General features: G+C 47.0%; 1 protein-coding gene across 1 annotated transcript; it reads left to right on the top strand.

Annotated features, from left to right (window-relative positions):
* The first annotated feature begins 2510 nt into the window (after positions 1-2510).
* LOC125527047 lies at positions 2511-12364 on the top strand. The gene is made up of 12 exons (XM_048691621.1): positions 2511-2564; positions 5559-7800; positions 9528-9531; positions 9639-9708; positions 9799-10286; positions 10506-10581; positions 10696-10758; positions 10838-11058; positions 11138-11453; positions 11533-11634; positions 11710-11874; positions 11968-12364. The coding sequence occupies exons 2-12, from the start codon at positions 5577-5579 to the stop codon at positions 12259-12261; spliced, it is 4023 nt and encodes a 1340-aa protein (XP_048547578.1). The 5' UTR covers positions 2511-2564; positions 5559-5576; the 3' UTR covers positions 12262-12364.
* Positions 12365-16626: the final 4262 nt, after the last annotated feature.

The following is a 16626-nucleotide window of genomic DNA, read 5'->3' as shown; positions in this document are numbered from 1 at the left end:
GCGGTACGGGAAATGCACATGGCCAATGGGCGTGAGTTTTGGCTGAGGATGATCATCTAATAAGGAGAATGTCTTCACAAATTTTTAGCTCAAAAGGAGGATCCTAGGTGGTACTTGCTTTGCAAAGTACCACGCTGGACAAAAATATGAATGTTGAAGCTGGGCTCAAAATAATGAATGGATTGAGCTGAAATTTTGTGGAGGATGGTTATTTGGGCATAGGAAAGCATTGTAGAAAATTTATACCATTTGGACATGCCAAAGTAGTACTTCCTTCACAATGCTCTTCTATGGACAGAAACTTGGGAAAACTAGTGAGAGAGATTGGATGAATGAAATGAGCTCAAAATTGGTGTAGGTAAGTTACTTAGGTATGGTCATGCGCTGGTAAATTTTCAGATCATTTGGGTAAGCCTAGCTAGTACTTACTTCACAAAGCTTCTCTCGAGGTAGAAACTTTGGAAATTTCCCGAGAAAGATTTACTAGGAAAATTGAGCTGAATATTATCATGTGGCAATGATTTGGGTATGGAAGAGTGCCCGAAAAGTTTGAGGGTAATAGGAGGGGTCTATATAACACTTGCTTTGCAACGTGCCAATTTGGCCATAAAATATAAATTGAACCTGGGCTCACATAGATGATTTGACTGAGCTGCAATTTGGAGGAGGGTGATAATTTGGCATATGAAGGAACTGTATAAATTTCATGTCATTTAGAGATATAAAAAAGGTACTTCCTTCACAATGCTTCTAGGTGGACAAAAACTTTGGAAATTTGCCGAAGAAGATTTGCTAGGCAAATGGAGCTGAATTTTGTCATGCGGTAATGATTTGGATAGGAAAGAGTGCCCAAAAATTCCGAGGGCAATCAAGAATATATAAATAGCACTTCCTTCATAAAGTGTTGTTGTGAACAGAATAGGAAAATGAATATTGTTGAATTAGTTTTGAACTAGGCAAGGAAGGATTTTTACATATTTGATGAAGATATGCCCCAAAGAATTTATGAGATTTTTTTGGGAATTTTGGGAATGATAGAAATATAGGTTGCTTCACAACCTAGGGCAAAAACTGCCACATGGACATGACACATAGGCAAAACTGATGAGATGGCGCCTAGTCATCACAACCCACCACAATCTACAAGGCTATGACCATCTATATTGGTCATTAACAACTAGAAATAAGGCAGCGGACTAGCACTGTTTGCTTTGTGACCATTTCGTGTAAGGAAATTACGACCTTTCTGACCAAAATGGTCGCAATGGTTTAGGGTTTGGAGCCCCCTGAACAGCTTTTGACCAATTGGTCTAAAATGGTCATAAATTTATGACCAATTCTTCGAGGGTCACTGACAGAAGGTCATAAGTTGACATATTTCTTGTAGTGTGGATATACAAAGGGCCCCACAAACATAATTTCGCCCCGGGCCCCCAAATTCTCAGGACCGGCCCTGCAGCAGCGGAGGAGGCGGCGTTCAAGGCGGAGATGGCGGAGGCCATGGCCCTCTCCGCAGCCAGCGACTGCGTGGTGCCACCGTCTTCAGCACCGCTCACCCTGATGGCGCTTGCGCCCGAGCTGGCCGAGAGGTACACCTAGACCGGCCAGGTGCAGGAGTTCGTCAACGCCCCCCTCCCCCCCATTTGGCTTGGCACCACGCCAGAGCAGGAAGCCATGTACCTCCACCACTGGCGGCAGCGCCGACTGCGGAGGCGCTCATGCGTAGCCAGACTCATCAGAGGGACGGGAGGCGGAGGAGGAGGAGCGCTCCGCACCGCCGCATTCCTCAGCCGCAGCCGCAACAGACCCGGAGGAGGCAACCCTGGCGGCCTACCAATGGCCGCCTTTGGCTGGCCGGCTCGCCCACTCGTCGTCGCGACCTCCCCGCCCCAGGCCCCGCCGACGATGACGCCGGTAAGGGCAAGGGCAATGCCGACGCCTAGGGCTGCGGGGTGTCAACTTTTTTTTAATTAATGTTTATTAAGTTTTAAGTGAACTTTGGCCGGCGGTTGACCCGCTAGTTATTGTTAATGAAGTGAACTTTTTAATTAATGTTTATTAAGCTTTATTTTCTATGCCACGTGTTGTTGTTTTTCACGTGCAAATTTGCGCCGGCCATCTGTTGAGCGATCAAGCCGACCCATATGAAAAAAGAGACACGGACATTGGCGTGGCCAACCCAAATGAACGAAAAACAGATAAAGCGCGTATTCGTTTGGGTCGGCCCGTTGAAGTTGTTCTTATGCTCTACACTCAAAAGAGGTGAACAAGTGGACATGCAGCAACAAGCCCGTCCATCTCAGACGGGGACAATGGTGGGCCACGAGCGGCTGCTGGAAACCGGAAAGGAAGGTTGACGGACTCGAGGTCATCGCTAGCTGCCGGCGCGGATTTTTTATATATTTCTTTTAGAAAATATGAAACGAGATGGAAGTGTGTGGACGTGAGGACGCTGTAAATGTGTACTTAAACCCCCACCGAGCCATGAGCCAACTCACACACCACCCCAACACAACCCGGCAAAAGGTGGCTATCATCATCTCTGCTCTCCGGATGCAATCGAGGTGCCTATCATCTCTCTTTACTCGTGTCTCTATTTTCTCTTGGCCTCCGTCGATCTTGCTGTCAGACTTGTGGGTGAACCTGGCCGAGGGCTCATTTGGCTGAAAGTAAATAGAGAAAAACACGGGAATAGGTTATTTTTCCATGGTAGTATCATCTATATACGTTTGGTGCAAACAAATGGAGCGAATATCAAATGGAGAAATTTTTCCTTCGACCTCAGTTTCAAAGGGAAAATGCATCGTTCTACAGTTCACATGAAAAAGTTGCAAATGTCGGTTCAATGTTTTATGCTACACTTTTATCCAGTCTAGGCTGGGTCTAGTAGTCTTCTAGTCATGGTTCGCTGACTCTGGCGAGAGCAGTGTTATTTAGGTCGTTTAGGCATTTCAACCTCGCCGTGCCTCTCAGGTGAGCAGTGCTACATCTACAAAAAGTTACTTAGTTTTTTTTCAAACAAGCTGATGTGAAGAATTATGATTGGTAATAGGGGGGAGGAGGATTAGGTTGAAAAGTTAAGTAAAACACTTGTAGTTTTTTTTGTGTAGATCTAGCATTATTGTTCTTTGGCGATGTATGGGTGTCTTCCTTGGCGTTGTATTATATTCTGGCTTGGTAAATTCACACTGCATGGCTGGTAGGAAAAGTTGTGAACGTCGGCCAATTTCACATAAATAGTTTGAGGATCTTAAAAGGAGATTTTATATGGTTAAACGATAGATTTTATCAACAACTATAAATAACTGTAGTTCTCATCCCCCAAAGTAGAAAGTACAACCTCCAACAGTGTTCTTTGCCGCATGAGGTTTGTCCCCCTCCCCGGCCATTGACCGTTGGTACCGATGGGTGTGGATGGGATTGTGAACTGTTCCATCGCCTTCCCCCTCACTGCAGCTAGGTAAAGCTAGTGCAAAAGAGGGGCTTCAGTCTAGTCTGTCGAGGGCACCCTTCCGATCTCACACAAACTTACTTCTCCGGAAGATGGATATTCAGAAAACCCAATTTTCAGTCATGTCTTAAGAACCCGACTCAAAAGAAAGAAAAAGAAAAGTGCACTAAAAGAATACTTCTACGAAAGGGTTTTATTAAAAGTGTTCGAAAATATCAGGAACATAACAGATATTTCTTGAGGCACCACTATCATTCTATCCTTTATTGTGACGCACCCAGTCCTATAATTTTCTTTTCTAATTGGAGGAGAGGGTATCTACCTTCATGTGTTGGTGTAAGAGTATCTATAGCCGGACTTGGCAAATTCAACCTCTCAAACGTCCGCAGATGCGATCGGGCGTGTTCACGGACAGTGAGCAGTGAAGCTCAAATTTGGTGCTATGCATCCGAGACTCTCATATTTCATCTCGTAGATCCATACAAACCATGCAAAGTAAACCTATATGTACTACGCTACGCTAGCCACTACGCTTCGTCCTCGAAGATGTCCATTACGTTGGTGCCGGGCGCAGAGTAGATGGGCGCGTAGGAGGGCTCCGGCCCCTCCTCATCATCATCCATAAACACGAGCATCTCGTCGACTTTCACGGTGTGCTCCACCTCCGCCTCCTGTCGACGATGACATTGGGCCTCCGCCTCCGATTCCGACCGGAAGGAATCGAGGATCGCCACTAGATCCGCGTCCCCAGCATCCCCCATATCCTGCTCGGGCTCCTCCTCTTCCTCCATCTCAACCTGCTCCTCCTTGTCAACCTCGTCCTCCTCCACCTCCAAGTCCTCCTCTGGATCGACCATGTCCGGAGGTAGCCCTGCGGCGATCCGAAATTCACGCCTTGCCCGGATATGCTCAAGAAGCTGCATCCGACGCTCCGGCGTTAGCTATGGGTAGCTCCTTACCTGGTGGCGTGCGGGCATATGGCTACCAGTGGTCGCAGACGGCGATGGAAAGTGCGACAATGGCGGACAGGAGGGGAGGGAAATGTGGACGGTAGGGTTTCGATGATGGCAGTCGGCTTAAATAACCAGGCTAAGCACCACGGGATACGCCGGAGCGGCACCACGTGGCGCCATCGGTACGACGAAGGAGACGAGCTTCGGACCGTCTGGTTTCAGAGTGTTTTTCTGTGGGAACCCATCGTCAGTCCGATGTGGTGAACGCGCCAGGGCGTGTGCCCGAGCCTCCGCACATCCGCTTCAAATTTGAACTGAATATGTGGGGTGCCGGTCAGCCCGGACGTTTGAGGTGTATGTCTGGGTCGCTTTGTTTGTGACCAGTCACTGAACGGGCGTCTGTAGATGCTCTGATTATGCAAGGAAGGTGGAGTGGGATGCGACATCGTCATTGCCACGAGCGTGGATCAGACTCATGGCCCGCGCGTGGATCGATTGGGCGACGGCCGACGGATCTCTGCGCGTGTTAGGACGGGCGGTGCAATGCTACTCCTGGACAATGCGACGAGGTCCTCAGCCTGCTTCGTCCTTTTCTCCAGCGGCGTGGGTGGGCCTCAAGCTCTCTCAGTGTGCTGGGATTTTGCTAGTGAATCGTTGGCAGCCCAAGTGGCGGCTTTAACAAGTATGCGTATACTACCACGTGACGGCAATTCAAATAATTGAAAAAAAAATATGCGCATACTCCCAAGTGAAAAAACAAGGTCTTCCTGTCCAGCTTGAGTAGACAATGTCAAGGTGTGTGTCTTTGCCCTTGTTGAAGGTGCTAGATCGAGGCTGGGCTTCGTGGATGAAGACCTTCGGTTGGACCCGTCAACATTTGTGCATGTGCAATGATCGCTTCTTGAAAGTTTTGTCTCGGTCGGGGTAGTGTGCTTGTCGTTGTTTGTCCACATGCCATAGGTCTGTGGTTGGATTATGGAGATACTATTGTGACGCGGACCCTTTTTGGATGAACCCAAGTTTTCTTCTTGTGTAAGCCTACTTATTATTCGGCACTAATGCTTTGCTTCGTTTGGTGTCCATCAACCAATGCGGAGACTAGGAATTGATTATTTTTGAACCACCTCATAATTATGTACAAATGTGACATTCAGGTACCTCGTATTTCCAACATGTTAGAAGACTATCAGCACTGCTCAGATAAAGCATTGAAGCAATTCTCTGAGAACGTGGGACTACGAGGGCCAATTTTCCGAGCCAATGTTCTAGTGGTGTTTAGTGGCATGTTGATGGGGTTCATGGTTGGGATAGGCGCCTACGGCCGTCGCTACCGGCACATTCCATGGATCCGTTTGCTCTTCCTAGGTGCCACCACATTGTTTCTGCCCATTGTCTCTTATATTGTCTCTTCCAGTGGTTTAGGCATTACCCAGTCGACCAAAATGACCTTTCTGAAGTCTAATCTCATAGTAGGGAGATGTAATGCAAAATTGCATGTCGTCTTGGTCCTTGCATGGACGGCACTTGGTCTGAATATTGGTATAAGTACCACTGCATTGGTTGCCGCCGATGCTAGAGAAGGTCGAAGTATTCCTCCCGATATGGCACTACTTATTCAAGCAATGTGGACTGCTTACCTAGCAATAAGCACAGCCTGGGCAATTGAGCCCACAGATAATAGAATCAGATTATTGCTTCTTGGACCGTTTGGTGTTTTGTTTTCCAAATTAGTTCTGAAGTGTTACGCATGGTACATAGCCAGACAATCATTAGCCTTTGGACGCAATCCTCGTCTTATTGTTGGATACATGGAGGAGCTGCAGGATGGAAGCCACCATGCTGAGCATATGCCTCCTCCACTTATAGTTACTGGAGAGAACACCATGAAGGTAAAGGAGAAGCCTTGTGGCTACAAATTAGTGTCAGTGTCCAACAGCAAGGACTTAGTGACCTTTGACAAAGTTTGGCAACTGGATGATGCACTTCTGAGATCAAAATCACTTCAACTAAAAGAACTATGCTTTTCGTTCGCATTATTTAAACTGCTACGGTGTCGAATTGCAAGGTACACAATTATTGAGGTTGGTTTCGTCGAAGGCAGTAACTTCTTACGTCAAATTTTGCTTGAGGATAATGATGGCGAAAGAGTTCTTGGGGTGATTGCACATGAGCTTTCTTTTCTTCATGACTATTATTATTCATCACTTCCAGTTTCATATTCAAAGAGTTGGCTGCCAATCGTGAGCGGATTCATTTCATTGCTAAGCATCTGTTATGGTTTATTTGTCATATATCTCCTGACAACTTCTATGATTCGCGAAGTCCCCTGGCTGAGCGAATCTCGAAAAGGGCAGATTAATTGTATTGTGTACTGCAGCAAAATTTCTTCTAACACTTCAACTACGAAATCGTTTGGGACTATATACTTTGATTACATACCAATGTATATACTTGTTGCACAAGTTATGCTTGCTGAGGTGCGGGACATTGCATCTTACATCCGCTCTAACTGGATTAAAGTGGCCTTGACATGTCAATATGTGAAACATTGTTCCTGGCGTCAATCTCCTACCATCCAGAGGTGTGTCCGTTGTGTGCTATGGAGCAAAGGCAAGTTGATAAGGAATTGGGAGGATAAAATGGGGCAGTCGTCAGTTTTGGTGCTCCACCCAAGGAAAACGCTAGTGGCTAATCTCCGGCGTCTCATTCATATGTCAGGCCAAAATAAGAAGATACCAAGTGCAGTGAAATCTGCTATTGTTGGTGCATTGAGGAAGTGCTACGAGGGAGGAGAAATCAATAGTGATGTGTCGTCTTTCCAAAGGATCCTACATCTGCAAGAAGACGGCAAGATCATTTGGACATTTGGGGAAAGAGGTACAGCCGAAATCATGCTTGTGTGTCACATTGCCACGACTATCCTTGGAGCAAGGTCACCGCCACATCAATCCCCGTCCTACTCTGACCATATGTCTGCTGCAAATCACCTATCGCAGTACTGCGCCTACTTGGTGGCATGCTATCCTGAGCTACTTCCTGAAGATGATGAATGGTGCAAGAGCCTGTACCTGGCCGTCAGTGAAGGCGCCAAGAGTGTACTCATAGGCAATGATTCCAGGGAGTCGTGGATGTCTGAACTTGAGTACCAGAGGAGGTTGATTCATTTACTAAGCGCAGAGCGTAACCATGAGGTGCTCAAGGATGGCGCGATCCTTGCAGAGCAATTGGCTGAACAAGGGGAGGATGCAGCTTGGAAGGCCCTCGCTGCGTTTTGGTCGGAGATGATCCTGTATGTCGCTCCGTCGGACAACATTGATGGTCATATGGAGGCGATCGCCCGCGGCGGCGAGCTGATAACCCTCCTCTGGGCTTTGGTCACCCACCTCGGCATCGTCGGTATCCCCCCCCCCCCCCCCCCCCCCCCCCAGATCAATCTTTGCCTGGTTCCAGTTGAAAAGTAGCCGGTCGACGTACTACAAGTGGGCATGCGGCAACAAGCCTGTCCAACTCAAACAGGGACAATCCAACGGCGGGTGGCGAGCTCAAAGCCTTCGCTTAAGCTAAACGCACATACTTCATCCGTTCCGAAATATAAGTCTTATTATAGATTTTAATATGGACTACATCAAAAACAAAATGAGTGAATCTACACTAAAGTACGTCTATATTCATCTGTATATAGTCTAGGGTCGCGTTATTCGTCACCCTGGGTGAGGAATAGTTATTCTTCACTCCCTCCTTATTTTGAGCTCAATGCATCGTATTTTTAGGTTTCGTAAATTTTGTCTTATTTTATACGTAAAAAGATAATGTAAGAAAATAATACTCGCCGTAAAAAATATTTTATGTTAAGTAAAATTATGAACTTAAAAACATAGTGTAAAACATACATAAAATGCAATATTTCTGGTTTTATAACCTATTTTTTTGTTTTCTTATACCAAGTTTTACGTAATGAATCAATATGAATGAAACTGTTTGTATTTCAAATGTAATTTATTTATGAAGTGATCGTAAGATTACCTCGGGTGAAGAATAACTTATTCCGCACCCTGGATGATGAATATGATTACTACTATATTTAAATATTTAAAAAAGACATATATTTAAAAACGGAGGGAGTAGATCAGGAGCATTTCAGGTGGGATGCAAATGTGTGGATGCATGTGTTCTTAAAACCCCAGAGCCATGAGCAAACGATGAGCCAAGCTGTGATTCATTTTCCTTTTAGACGTCGGATCGTTACATGGGTTATTTACTCAAAACCACCACAGTTAGGGCGGGGTAACAACTTGAGGAGTGGCCAGGTGTCAATCAACTGAAAATAAGATTTGGGCCAGTCACCTTTTTTTTCCTGTCAACTCTCAACCTGATTGAGTGGGCGCGTGCTACGCGGCAAATTTGACTATTTTGACCTGTGGACGAAATCAATTCACAAAATGAACTGCCCGTGAAACAATTTCACAGCCCTAACCTTTTTGTGTGGCGCCCGCCACGGCGGCGCCACACCCTACTGTGCAGCGCCTAGCTCGGGGCGTTGCACCTCAGTCCACCGTGGCAGCCCCTGGGCCCGCACCCAGCAGTGCAGCGCCTCCGAGCTAGGCGCTGCATCGTAATGTGCGGCGCCCGGCCCGCAGGCGTTGCACTGTGACTTAGATGCCAGCCGCCCGCTGCCCCCCCCCCCCACCCCACCCCACCCATTCGTTCCAGAGGAGTTACAGAACAGGCGGCCGGCGGCTTCCTCCTCTCCCCCTCTCAATCCCCTCTTAAAAAAATCTGACGATTTGGCCCGTGGATTCCTTCACCAATCCATCCTAGAAGGTACTTTTCTCCGATCCCCTTCTTTCTATCCATAGAATGTATGCTATTTCGGAGATTTGAGGAACCCTTGTTTGAATCTTGTGTGTATTAGATTTGGGGAATTTTTGTTTGAATCTTGCATGTATTAGATTTGGGGAACCCTTGTTAGACTAGAATGTGGTTTGGATACATAGGTTGACATGTTATTTATATAGTTTGGATACATAGGTTGACATTTTATTTATATGGAAAAGATATTTGTATTGAATCTTGCATGAGGTAGGCTTAGTTTAGTTTATTGAAATTACATTTGTATTGGCAAGAATGGTTTGGATACATATGCTTTGTATTTTGCATCTAGTAGGCATACTTTAGTTTATTTGTATTCAAAAGATAATCATGTTGACAAGAAAGCTTTCTTTCAAAATTGTTAGGATGGTTTGGCTTCTCGATGATCACTGGGACAAGCAACACCGGTCGTACGCTATGGCGGTGGAGCAGCGGGTAATAATGAAAGTGACATGTTTTATGAATTTCGTATTTATTTCAAACACAAATGCCCCATATGTAATGTTATGAATTGTTTGTTTGTAGGAGCTTGCACCTTTGAAGCTTCGTTCTCACGGGGTCACCCTTGGGTGGATGCGCTATGATGAGCGATACACACCGTATGTAAGGGAGACAGGACTTCTCCCTTTCATTCATATGGTCAGACGGTCGACGCCACCCAACAATGCTCCAGCACTCACCGCGCTTATTGATCATTGGCGGTCGGAGACACATAGTTTCCATCTACGGACCGGGGAGATGACAGTGACGCTCCAGGATATTGCTATGATCACCGGTCTTCCTATCGATGGGAATCCTTTATGTATGAGCACCGATTCCGATGGGTGGCGCGCGCAGATGCATGCCCTTATCGGTATGGTTCCTCCGGAGCCTCCGGAACCAGCAGCAGAAAACAAGAAGAAGGAAAGAGTCGCAGCCGGTGCTACTTTCACGTGGATTACTAAGCACTTTGGTACTTGCCCACCGGAAGCTGATGAGGACACGGTCAAGACATATGCTCGTGTCTACATGTGGTATGTGATATCCAGGACTATGTTTGCTGATGGCACATGCAAGAATGCTCCATGGATGTGGCTGAAGGCGTTGACCGTCTTCGATAGCAAATGGAGTTGGGGTTCGGCGACACTGGCTTACTTGTATAGACAGGTATGAAGTTGTTTCTTTTTCACTTCATTGCTACATTATGAATGCGATCTTGCTCTTAATTGAACCATGTTCTCTTTTATGTGCAGTTGGACGAAGCCTGTTGTAGGTCATCTGGAGGTATTGGTGGTTGTTTGCTCGCACTTTCCATATGGAGCTGGGAGCGTTTGCCGGTTGGACGTCCGAAGAAGGTGAAGTACGATGATTGGGACGACAAAGGCGACCTACTACGGCTACCCACTTGGGCTTACAAGTGGGATGTGATAAATGAGACGACAGATGATCCCTCGGTCATGTACCAAGTTGTACCAGAGCGAGCTTGACGCGATCACGCCTGAGCAGGTGAATTGACATGGCATAAGTGATTATGATGCTTCTATTGCAACTCGATATCAATTTTGCATTCTATCCCATTTTGCAGGTGATATGGGAGCCGTATGGAACAGGAGATAGTTTTGGTAACCCTTTAGAGTTCAGGCTGAATCCGATGTGCACTAGGGATAGGGATCTCTGGCGTATGCGGTGCCCACTCATATGCAACTGGGCGGTTGAGCTTCACCTCCCACATCGAGTGCGCCGTCAGTTTGGTTTGTTCCAGGCACATCCGCCGGAGTGGGAGGACACAGACAAGTTGCTACACGCGTAAGATATAATTAACCTTGAGTACTTAGCAGCTTCTCGGCGGTTTCGATGCTACTAATATTATGTTTCTAACTTGCAGGTTGGATAGGAAAAGGCAGCGGAAGATTAAGGATTGGGCCAAGCATCACAGAAAGTATGTCGTACAGTTTGCGCTTAGTGTGGAGCAAGCTAGGGCTGGAAAAGGAGTCCAGCTTCGTGAGCACTGCCCTGTAGCGTTCAACAACTATCTCACATGGTTTCTTGCAAGTACCCGTGCGGAGGTATGCAAGCCGGCGTATGCTGAGGAGATTTTGGAAGAACCCACTGTTTTTGATGAGGTAGCCCAACACCAGTACAACGCATTAGTCAGGAAAGGCAACTCAGTGATCCCTTCAGCTCCAATGATGAACTTTGTGGTATTTGCCCTCTTTGCTTTTCATTCACACTATTCACATCTTCGCTTGCCTAACATGTTAATACCATTTCTGTTCATAGCGTGCCCAGATCAAGAAAGCAGCTGATGAGACCGAGATTATTCTTGAAACAACCCCGGCTGGCAAAAGCGATGGAGAAGGTGCACTTCGAGCATTCATCAAGGTTCACATCTCCTTCAAACTAGCACTTAACATGTGTTGCTACGTTCGATGTCTCATTCACTTGTACATGTTGCAGCGCCAGGGCCAAAAGTTAAGGCGGCTATTAAACCTTTTTGGTTGTCGTGACCCCGAGTATGTATCACCAGAACGGTCTAGGTCGGCGACACCATCAGATCCCGCTTCGGGCCAGAGCCATGGTGATCATTTGGAGGATGAGGATGTGGGTGTGGTCACCCAAGGGGTATGGCATGAGCATATATATATATCCAATTATTGATGCATTGCTAACTATATCCTCACACACGGTCTTTCCATATCTTTTGTTGATGCATAGGTTGTTGATGATGATATGACCTTGGGGACGTACCAGGCTAGGTCTGCATACATGCTAAAGCCTAGGAAGGGAATCAACAAGTACACACCTGAAGACTTCACCGAAAGAGGCAAAAGGACGGTCGGCACCTCGCGGATGGCGGCTTTGGATGACTATTTGGATGACGATGTCAATGACGTGGAGGAACCAGAGCCGGAGCGGGAGCGTGTTCCTCTTCCTAGGAAGGTGAAGAAGTTAGCCAGCAAGAGGGGGGGGGAGCAGCCAAAAAGCGCTCAAGGAACTAGCTCTTCTTAGGAACCAGCCATAGTCCTTTATTTGTGGTAGCTCTATGTTGAACTTGATCCTCTTTGTATGTCTTAGTTATGTTGAACTTGGAGTTGACGTCTTAGCAATGTTGAACTTGATCCTCTACGTTGCACTTGTTGTCTTAATAATGTTGAACTTGATCCTCTATATTGAACTTGATCCTCTTCCTAGTAGGAAGCAAGGCCGCTTCGACCGATGCATCCTGCTTGTCTCCTACATCGTCCATTTCAAGAGCAACATCATTGAGCTCATCTTCGAACTTCACTTCAACAGTTCCCTCTTTAGCAAGATCTTCAATTAATAATGCAGGCTTGGCCGTTCCCTCTTCATTAGCTTCACCACTAAAGCCCTCATCTTGATCATTCACATTGGCAGTCTCGACATGTTTGAACTGGTTTGGATCCTCGAGGGTGACCTCAACTCCCTGCTCAACCACATTGAACTCTGAACCATGACAATCACCCTCTGGGTGCACCAAGTCCCCCTCTCCCTTCCTCATCTCTACCTGATAATGACCAAGTTTACAAGCTACAGCCGCTGCAGCGCCTAGCACCGAGGTGTCACACTGTACAGTGCAATGCAATGCCTAGAGCGTGGCGTTGCACACATGGACTGAGCTAAACAGAGAGCAAACATTCTGTTTGCAAGCTACAGCCGCTGCAGCGCCTAGCACCGAGGCGCCATACTGTACAGTGCAACGCCCCAGGGCTAGGCGTTGCACCTGTACTTAGCAAAATTTTTGGCACATGCACACATATTCCGATGAGGAGAGATAGTAGTTCACGACACATAGCAAGCAAAGAACTGTGACACATAGTAGTTCACGACACATAGTACTTCACGACACATAGTACTTCACAACACATACTAATTCATAATACGTAGTACTTCATGACACATAGTAGATCACAACCAAATCGAGGAGGAGAGATAGTAGTTCATGACACATAGTAGTTCACAACCAAATCGAGGAGGAGAGATAGTAGTTCATGACACATAGTAGTTCACAACCAAATCGAAGAGCATAGTTTAGAGGATAACACGATTATTGTCCACAAGCAAGTTGAAGATGACATAGCTCTATTGCGTAGAGCAAGGCCTCTTTCCCTTCTTCTTCTTCCTCTCTTCTTCCTCTTCCTCCTCCCTTTTCCTTATGAGGTGGGCCTCCTTAACCACCCTCTCCATGAATATCTTTTCCTCCCTCTCTTTTTTTTCAGCTGCAATTGCCCAAAGCTTCATGGTTCCTTCTTCAAAATCCTTTTGACGCTTCTTCTGTGCCTCCTCACATTTCCTCACCAATGCTTGCTCCCTAGCCCACATCGCTTCTCTTCCTCTCTGTCTTCTCTTCCTCTCCGTCTCAATCTCCTCTTCCTTTTTCTTCTTTAGCTTGGCTGCATCCTCCTCTCTAAGCTTCTTCGCAGCCTTCTCCCACCATCCCGCCATCTCATCTTCGCCATCCTCCTTCATTGTTGGTTTGTTGGGTTGGGAAGCCGCCATACCTACAATGAGTGAAACATAATGGTTAGTAAAGACAATACAAACAAATGGAAGCACATGTAAAATAAGAACATATGAAAAAAAAGAACATATGGAAAACAAGAACATTTGAAACATTATAGTTAGTGAGCAACATACGGAAATGGTCTATCGAGGTATCCAAACATTCCTCTATGACGACCTTGCCCTTGTCCATCACCACGGCCAAGTCCATCACCAAGGCCAAGACCATCACCACGGCCAAGACCATCACCACGGCCAACACCACCACCACGAGCTCTACCACCACCACGGCCTAGACTACCACCACCACGGCCTCTTGTAAGTCCTAGTTGCCGACCTTTTTGTTGCCTAGATCCTCTTTGACTAACACTTGGTTGGCTTGGCACTTGTTGGCTACCACTTGGTTGGCTAGGCACTTGTTGGCTACCACTAGGTTGGCTCCCACTTGGTTGCCTTGGCACTTGTTGGCTACCACTAGGTTGGCTCCCACTTGGTTGCCTTGGCACTTGTTGGCTACCACTAGGTTGGCTCCCACTTGGTTGCCTTGGCACTTGTTGGCTACCACTAGGTTGGCTCCCACTTGGTTGCCTTGGCACTTGTTGGCTACCACTAGGTTGGCTCCCACTTGGTTGCCTTGGCACTTGTTGGCTACCACTAGGTTGGCTCCCACTTGGTTGCCTTGGCACTTGTTGGCTACCACTAGGTTGGCTCCCACTTGGTTGCCTTGGCACTTGTTGGCTACCACTAGGTTGGCTCCCACTTGGTTGCCTTGGCACTTGTTGGCTACCACGTTGTTGCCTTCGCACTTGTTGGCTACCTCTTGGTTGGCTTGGCACTTGTTGGCTACCACTTGGTTGGCTCCCTTGTGTAGCTCCTTGTTGGCTAGTGCTTGCATCATTTTTCTTGGACCTTTTCCTTGGTTTCGTACATTTTCTTTTGTTGTGGCCATGACCTTTGCATTCCCCACAACAGGAGCTCTCACGAGGCTCTTGGAATTGATCGTTTCCTGCTTCGCGGCGGCCACCATGGCCCCATCCGTCCATGTCGCCTCTAAAACGCTTTGTTTTACGTCTACCACGTTTAACAACCTTCAACTCCGGATCCGGCCATAGTTGAACTCCATGGTACTCCGACCATTGTGATTGGTCAAAGTATGGGTGAAAGCGGGGAGCCCATGTTTTCTTGACCGTCATGATTGAGAACTCCAACTCCCTCACGGTGCGTGGGTGATTGATGTCCACATTTCTAACGCGACCGGCGGTATACAAATGTGAGCATGGGAGATGAAGCAACAATGGCCTCCCGCAAGAGCAATCACATTGTGTTAACGACACCTTGAAAGCCTGACCTCCATGTTGCCGGCCATCGTTTGTGGTTCCTCCTGGCTCTTTCACTTCATACTTCCACTCTTCGTTGTCATATAATATAGCTTCTTCTGAGTCCGCCTTTCGTGATTGAAATTCTAACCATTCATCAACCTTGGGTGGGAACTTGTACTTGTACTTGCGCGGGTTCTCACCCGCTATCTGTGCATCAGTTTCCATTGAGTACTTTAGAAAGTACGCATTCATCTTGTCAAATGTGTATTGAACTATTGCCATCACGGGTAATCCACGTGCACCTTTGAGCACCCTATTGAAGCATTCAGCCATATTGCTTGTCATTTGACCGTATCTTCGGCCATCTTCATCAAAAGCACGTGCCCACTTGTTCCGGTGTTGAATGTGCCTATTCATAAAGTCTTGACCCCTGTGATCAAGTTTTTTGTGTGCGAGCAATTTGTTCAACAAAGTGGCGAACCGCTTCTCGGAGAAAGCAAGACAACAATCTTGAAGATCATCGGCCAACTCCTTAAGGCCACATGCCCTATAGAAGTTCGAACAAAAGTGCCTCATGCACCATCGATGGTGCAACGGAGCATGCCCGGGAATGTCAATCTCCACTGCGTTAAGAATTCCTGCATGCCGATCCGATATGACACAAATTTCCCTTTGAGCGGGTAACACCTTCGTCCTCAAAAGACGCATAAACCACTCCCAGTTGTCATTGTTCTCCGCCTCAACCAAAGAAAATGCCAATGGCAACACCCGGTTATTGGCATCACTTGCTATCGCAACCAACAAGGTGCCCTTGTATTGTCCGGTCAAGAACGTGCCATCAATGGCGATGACCGGCCTACAGTGTTCGAAAGCCCTCACGCATTGCTCGAACGCCCAAAATGCACGGCCAAATACTCGGACTTTCTTTCCTTCATAAACCGTTGTTTGGTGCCCATGAGGCTCGACAACATGTACCATGCCCGGGTTTGTGGCGGCCATGGCTAACAACAACCTAGGGATTCGGTTGTATGCTTCCTCCCAAGTACCATACAACATCTTAAATGCGGCTTGCTTCGCCTTCCATGCCTTGCCGTACTTCACCTTGTAATGAAAGATGGCTTTCACAAGGTCAATGACATGTTGGACGCTCATTGTTGGAAGTGTGGATATTGAGTTGGAGAGCCTGTAAGCAATGAACTCGGACGTGAGTTGTTTGTGGTCTTGGGACACAATCTTGCCATGCACCCTTTTGCCTCGGCACATGTGAGTTGGCACACAACTCACTACGTGCCAAGCGGGACCTCCTTTCCATGGTCTTGCACGCACAATCCACGGACATATTTCATCTTCACATGCACATGCAACCGTGTAGCGCACATTGACGTCCGAATGCACCACCTTGTGTGGACGATAATGCGTAACTGAGTAGTTGTCGAGCCACATCTTCAATTCCAAGAAGGTTTCGAACTTACACCCTTTAGCAATCACGGTGAGAGCTTGGCCTAACCCCAAGAGATATAGATTTGCCACCATC

Source organism: Triticum urartu, unplaced genomic scaffold (genome assembly GCF_003073215.2).
Source record: "Triticum urartu cultivar G1812 unplaced genomic scaffold, Tu2.1 TuUngrouped_contig_2704, whole genome shotgun sequence".
Classification (NCBI taxonomy): Eukaryota; Viridiplantae; Streptophyta; class Magnoliopsida; order Poales; family Poaceae; genus Triticum; species Triticum urartu.
This window is presented reverse-complemented; position numbering and strand designations above follow the sequence as displayed.